Source organism: Mytilus edulis, chromosome 5 (assembly GCF_963676685.1).
Source record: "Mytilus edulis chromosome 5, xbMytEdul2.2, whole genome shotgun sequence".
Lineage (NCBI taxonomy): Eukaryota > Metazoa > Mollusca > Bivalvia > Mytilida > Mytilidae > Mytilus > Mytilus edulis.
Window position 1 is genome coordinate 77,853,513 of NC_092348.1, and position 6,963 is coordinate 77,860,475.

The window sequence follows — 6,963 nt, forward strand, 5'->3', positions numbered from 1 at the left end:
CCCCTAAGTTGCTAAGTTTGTTTTAAGAACACTTAATAACTGACCAAAATTTAAGAATGATTTTGTGTTACCGGAATTAGTAAGATCGCTTTAAGGTAGGCATAAGAATCGTTCTTAAATCATGCACTTTTTCAAAACATTAAGGGCTGTCAATCATTCTAAGATAGGTCTGAGGTTGGGTCTTGTTACATTCTTAAATCTTAAGACGCCCTTTAGACGTTCGTAAGACATAAGAATGCTTCTTGTTACCGGCCCCTGATCATTACATCTTTGTTTTACTTGTCACAGGTAAGTAACCTAAAGAAATAATGATATATCTCACTTGCAGGTTCTGAGACTCGTGATAATAATAATAGATCAAAACATTTAACTACAAGGGGGATTATAGTTTTGTCTAGGAATAGGGGTAAACAAATCTACACACCGAAATTTTGCAGTCCATATAAGGAATGATCATAATATACAGTCAGTAAATGGAACGAAGTTTAAATGAAGGCTAAAAAAAGATTTTGAAAGCCTTCTATAAAAAGAATATGATAGCAGAATACATTTTATAGGTTGGGAATTCTATATTTAGATAAACCTATATGTGTACATTTTTATAGGATAGAATCAAAATAGTATCAACACGTCCAGCAGTAATACAAGAATTATTTGATAGAATCAAATTAGTACCAACACGGCCAGTAGTAAAACTTTTAAGTATTATTTTATAAAATCAAAATAGTTCCAACACGACCTGTAGTAAAACAAATATTATTTGAAAGAATCAAAATAGTACCAACATAGTAAGTAGTAAAATAAGACATTAGAAAATATGAAATAATAAATGTGGTTGTTACTTTTTATTTTTCATTTTGTTATGTTGTGTCACATACTATAAATATGTAGTTTTATGGCAATAAAGATTTGAATTGAATTGAATTGTTAATTTTCAATACATCAGACAAAATGAAAAAAAAAATAATATATGCGGTCCTGGTATTTCTATTACACATGCGTTGAGCCTTTATCTTGATTTTTTAATATTTGTTCTGCAGCTCTCTATTAAACTCACAATGTGTCTTTTTAAATTTCTTATCAAAACATTGAAGGAGGAATATGAACCTATTTACTCTTAATTCAACAATATAATCGGTAGCACACCATTCATTAATTCATCCTTATAACTTTTTCTGGTTTCTGCGATTAAAAGAATGATGAATTAAACTAACAAAAAACAAATAATCGTATTCCAACGATCTTCATATAAAACCGAAAGTAATCCTACAAAGTTGAATAGTATGAGTCACTTATAACACTAAATTATACATAAAAAAATCAGTAATCACGAAAAATTCCAGAAAGTACAACAAAGCACTCCAATAACCCTTTTGTGTAAACAACAAACCTTAGTTACAATAAAATGAATTGTTTCAACAGTAGAGTGTAAATAACTTGGATTCATACTGCAATTCGAAAATATATATAGGTGAGCATTCCAATGGTATTCTGAAAGAAAAAAGTCCGTTTTCCTCATCACATCTTGTTGTTTTGCTGGTAGTGTATTAAGATGTTTGAAATAGTGGTGGTATTTTTTCTGAACTATTCATTCGTTCATACATTTGGTATTCCTCTAGCTGACTAATTTAAAAACAGAGGGTTCAATGAGTTCTCACAAAACTAATTCAACGCCGCCAGTCAAGTTCTAATTCGATGACATCATAAGGGTTATTTTTTTCTATCGATTTATGAGTTTCAACAGCGGTATACTACTGTTGCCTTTATTTATTTGTTTTTTAGTGAACAAGGTGTTGATCCCAGAATTTTGATGGTTCTTGCTAATTTGATTCACTAATTGTCCTCCAGATTCAATTTTTGCGTGTGTCGTTGGGTTGATGTACAATTGACGTATATTATGTACCCCTTTTCGTGTTATTTCTAGACATTTGTAACGTACATTTTTCATAAATAAGCAATACTAGTAAGCAAGAAAAAAAGGAAATGGGAGTTTTCAATAAAATTAAATAAATGTCATTGTACAATTTTAGTTTTTTTTATTGTATGATAAAGTGTTTTGATTGGCTACTTTCTATGACATAGAGAGGCAAGAAACACCCCATCATAAATACCAGGATATTTTTGTTTATGCCAGACGAGCAATTGGTCTAAAAAAAACTCCTCGGTGAAACTCAAATAAGAATGGTAAAGGCCAAATACAGTACGAAATTGATAAGCATTGAGGACCAAACATTCCGAAAATTTAAAATAAAACCCACATATTAGCATGCCAAAATCAGAACAACAGGCACCCCTTTCTATGGTCAAGAGGAAGATTTTATTTAAACTCTGTCTTTGTAGTGCTTAACGAAAATTTGGTAATTCTTTGTCCGTTAGATAACACACAGTCATCTAAATATCTACCAAAGAGTTTAAATAAACGTTTTTTAATCATTGTCCGAACATTTATTGTTGATATTTCAAAAGAATAACATTTAACGGCAATCTCTGTTAAGGAACAGAAAACTCGAGATGAACAATATAAAAAAGAATAGGTAACTGATGATATTGTCAAGTGGCAAATCAAATGCATTATCAAAATAAGGAAATGTTGTATTATATAAATATTAACTCTGCTTTGTACTAGACTGACACCCTGAGCTGGATAATTTAACGTGCTAGTTCACACAGCAACAATCCGCAGGAAGAAATGCTACCCTTATCGGACAGCGTTATTAGGAATCTGAGTCACGAGAGAACGAGTCAGAAAAGTAGAAACTATGAATATTAGAAGGTAAAATGCACTTTAATCGTTTAAAAATAGTGCATATGTTTGTCGGTTAATCTCGTGAAGTATTTTTATATTTGAACTAGGTTAATGTTTGTACATAGTACCATAGTTACCCCTAATAATTAGTTCAAGTAAACTAAACTCATTCCAGTTTGATAATGTGATATTTCTCGGACGGTGAATCTTCCGTTATTACAATAGTTTGACCCTGGGTATCAATAGCCCATGGATGGCGTATGTTCAGGAACGTATTGTCTGTAATGTTTCCATCAAATGTTAGCCTTAAGACTCTATTAGAACATGAAAGTGTACAATATATTTCTTCCGGACCACATGTAAAATTCGAAATTCCCGGTATTTTCCTCTGCCACAAAATACGTCCAGCAAAGTCCATGCATACAAGAGTTTTTTGTATTGAATCACACATTATCACAGTTTCATCTTTTAACATTGCTATGACTGGTACTGATGCACTTTTTCTAAACAACGAAGAAAATATATTACTTTGTTTTCGCGAGTCGATTGAAAACAAAATTTCTCCGGAAGTGGAAATGATGTCAATCGATGAATCAGGCGATGTCACTAGAAAACGATCTTTTCCAGCACCGGAGATTCCTAGATAATGTTTGTCCGTTTTTACTACTTTTTTAATTGAAAGAATTGGTTCTGTATCTAAAATGAATATAATATTTTTGTCCCAACATGTAATAGCGATCCCAGTATTTCCTGACTTGCAGACTTGGTAGGGTTCTGTTAGCGAACAATTTCCAACGCATTCACCATCTAGAGTCATTTTCATAGCGTTATTATTGTATTGGTCAATTATGATTAGAGAATTGTCCAAAAGGCATATGCCTGAAAGCGATCTATAAAGATGTGTTTCTTGATTTACTGAGAATTCACGTTTTCTGTACATCATAAAATCAGTTTCAGGTTCTATAACAGAAAGTGTCTCGTCTGCATGGTAATCAATATCCACATCTGAAGATATTTCTATGTTTGCAGCTTCTTTTACTTTTGATATGGACGATATCAGTATATCATTCGATATAAATGATATTTTGTAATCTCTTAAACAAGAGTAGTTTATTTCAGCTTTGTTAAGCAACGTATCAGCGGCTTTATGTATCTCCAAAACATCTTTCTGCTTTTTAGCAACGTTTATTTCTCGAGCTGTAGTAACTATATCATCTCTAAACTGTTCTAAATGTGAACGATGTATTCTGATAGCTTTCAATACTGATTTCATGTTTACTTCAGGCCAATTAAGACTGGTTTCCTTTGCTTTAATATCAGTTAAAATTAACGAAGAAAACTTCTCGAATTGTTTACGAAGTGAGGAAAGAATAAACAATGTTTCCTCTTTTTTATTCTGATACGAAACTAAATTCAAAATCCCTTTCTGTTCAATTTCCGACATATCTTTTAAATTTCTGACAACATTTGAATCAATTTCATTTAGTTCGGATAAAGCTTTCAGTTGTAACTCAGATATCGGGGATGACACACACTTTTTATGAAGTTCAGCAACACATTCACTACAAAGGATGTCTTGGTGATCGGAACAAAAGTATTCAAAACACTTTATGTGCTTATCACAAACTGTTTTTTCTTGTAATGTTTTACCACCATTGATTGTTTCATCATCATCGTGATCTTGATCAGGATCATGTTTTTTCACAGCATTGATTATCCCTATGAGAAGAAGGTCCTGTGGTAAAGTTTGAATCCAAGTTTGAATCTCTGTAGATTTCGGACAGTTCATTGCCTGTCGACATGTTGGACAGGATTGTGAAGAGGTCGTTGATTTTAAATATTCCACTAGACACTGGATACAGTAAGAATGTCCACACGATAGCTGCCTGGGGTCGGTGAATATATTGAAGCAAATAGAACACGTTAAATAATCCTCTTCAATGTTACGCTTAAGACGTGCAGCCATTGTACCTACATGTCAGGTGGTGAACACTAAACACTGGATACAATACGAATGTCTACATGATGACTGCCTAGGATTCAGGCAGTGAATATATTGAAGCAAATGGAACATTTTAAAGAATCCTCTTCAATGCTACGCTTAAGACACATGCAGCCATTATACCTACACGTCAGGTGATAACTTACTGGACAAATATAGATTTATCTCAAAATCATGTGATGTTTAATATTTTATCCTGATAAAGTCCTTATTATCAAATGTAAACTTCCTGATTATTTAAGTTTACGCAGAATTAACTGCACATATAACAACATTCATTTGTCACTTATTAGATACATATGACGTTAACTCATTCGAACAGAGCTAATTTTGTAATCATGATCAATTGCACCAAAAAGACTTAAAGTATATTGAAATAATTGTAAATAAGATCACATGTTTGTAATATATACTGACAGACTTTAAAAACGCAACACGTATTTTTTTTATTTATTTTTTTTATCAAATCGTGACTTATATATATTTCATTGCCTATCATGCTCCATTTTGTAAAGAAAAATCAATACCTAAATTTCCTAAGACAATTAAACATGGCAGAATTTTACGTTGCATAAATTTCTTGGCGCAAAACTAGAACCGCATGCAAGGTTTTTTCAGACTTTTCCTTTCAATCCATTGTTAAGTTCTTTTCAGTTGTTGATTTTCCTTTTTGTCACGACGGATAAATGGAAATTAAAATTAAGTAATTAGAAATTTACAGACAAAATTTAGTGCCCGTTTTTATTAAGAACAATTTTGCGCCAACTTTTTGGTCTCTGAAACTTCAGAGCAGGTATATATGCATATTAATTTAATTTTAGTTTCTTGTGTACAATATGGAAATTAGTATGGCGTTCATTATCACTGAACTAGTATATATTTGTTTAGGGGCCAGATGAAGGACGCCTCCGGGTGCGGGAATTTCTCGCTACATTGAAGACCTGTTGGTGACCTTCTGCTGTTGTTTTTTTTCTATGGTCGGGTTGTTGTCTCTTTGACACATTCCCCATTTTCCATTCTCAATTTTATTATAACTCGTAAATGACAACCTATAGACCCAGTCGAGTTGTAGTTTAACACAAGTCATTTCAATCAAATTAAGCGACGTCATTTGCTACACAGCATAACGGCTACAACGTCAGTTTTTTTAACCAAGTCGTTGGATGTTATGGCAGGCAGATTAACATCAGCAATGTTTCTTGTATTAATGCCACATAGTTTACTGTAGAATTGTTTTTAAAGGTTTCTGTGCACACCACAATATTGCCAAAAAAAACCCAGTCTGAAATGGAGGAAACGGGCAAAATCAGAAGAGGGAAGACTTGGCTTAAAACATTCCAAACAGTGTTGGTTAACCTTTCTGTCAATCTTTTAGGGATTTTATAAGAGACAATTCCTGGTTAAGAATATTCACTGATTTTTTTTGCGTTTGTGTTTTCCAATGAGATGAAAAGTCCTTCTTTGTAATGGCGTACAAGGGCATTAAGTAACTAAATAAGTACTTTGTAAATCAAACTACTTTCCCTTTTCAGCTTTTAGAATATTTTTTATGTAAAATTTTGCATTCAAGAGGCAGGGCTAACTAATAGTTATCAAAGTACCAGGATTATAATTTCAAGAATACGCCAGTCGCGCGTTTCGTCTACACAAGACTCATCAGTGACGCTCAGATCATAATAGTTATAAAGCCAAACAAATACAAAATTGAGCATTGAGGACCCAAAATTCCAAACAATTGTGCCAAATACGGACTAGGTAATTGTCTATGCCTGGGATAAGAAAATTACTAAGCCTGGTTATATCATATATGGGAAATATTTTACTTTTATCCATAAAGAGTAAGACATGCACTTATAAAATAAATCAAAAATTCAAATTATTTTTTATGACTGACATTGAGGACTGCAAAATCATTTGATTTTGCCATTTAATTAGGGACTTTCCGTTTTGAATTTTCCTCGGAGTTCAGTATCCATAAAGAGTAAGACATGCACTTATAAAATAAATCAAAAAATCAAATTATTTTTTATGACTGACATTGAGGACTGCAAAATCATTTGATTTTGCCATTTAATTAGGGACTTTCCGTTTTGAATTTTCCTCGGAGTTCAGTATTTTTGTTTAATTTATATTTTACATGTAATTCATGTTGAGATTTTCAGATAGAAATTCTTACCTGAATTTCCAAGGGCCAATAAGAAATCAGCCAAATGTC

General features: G+C 32.4%; 1 protein-coding gene across 1 annotated transcript; it reads right to left on the bottom strand.

Moving 5' to 3' along the window:
- Positions 1-830: 830 nt before the first annotated feature.
- On the bottom strand, positions 831-5,105 carry LOC139524502 (uncharacterized). Its single transcript, XM_071319303.1, has one exon. It carries the CDS (start codon positions 4,710-4,712, stop codon positions 2,913-2,915), a length of 1,800 nt encoding a protein of 599 aa, XP_071175404.1. The 5' UTR covers positions 4,713-5,105; the 3' UTR covers positions 831-2,912.
- Positions 5,106-6,963: the final 1,858 nt, after the last annotated feature.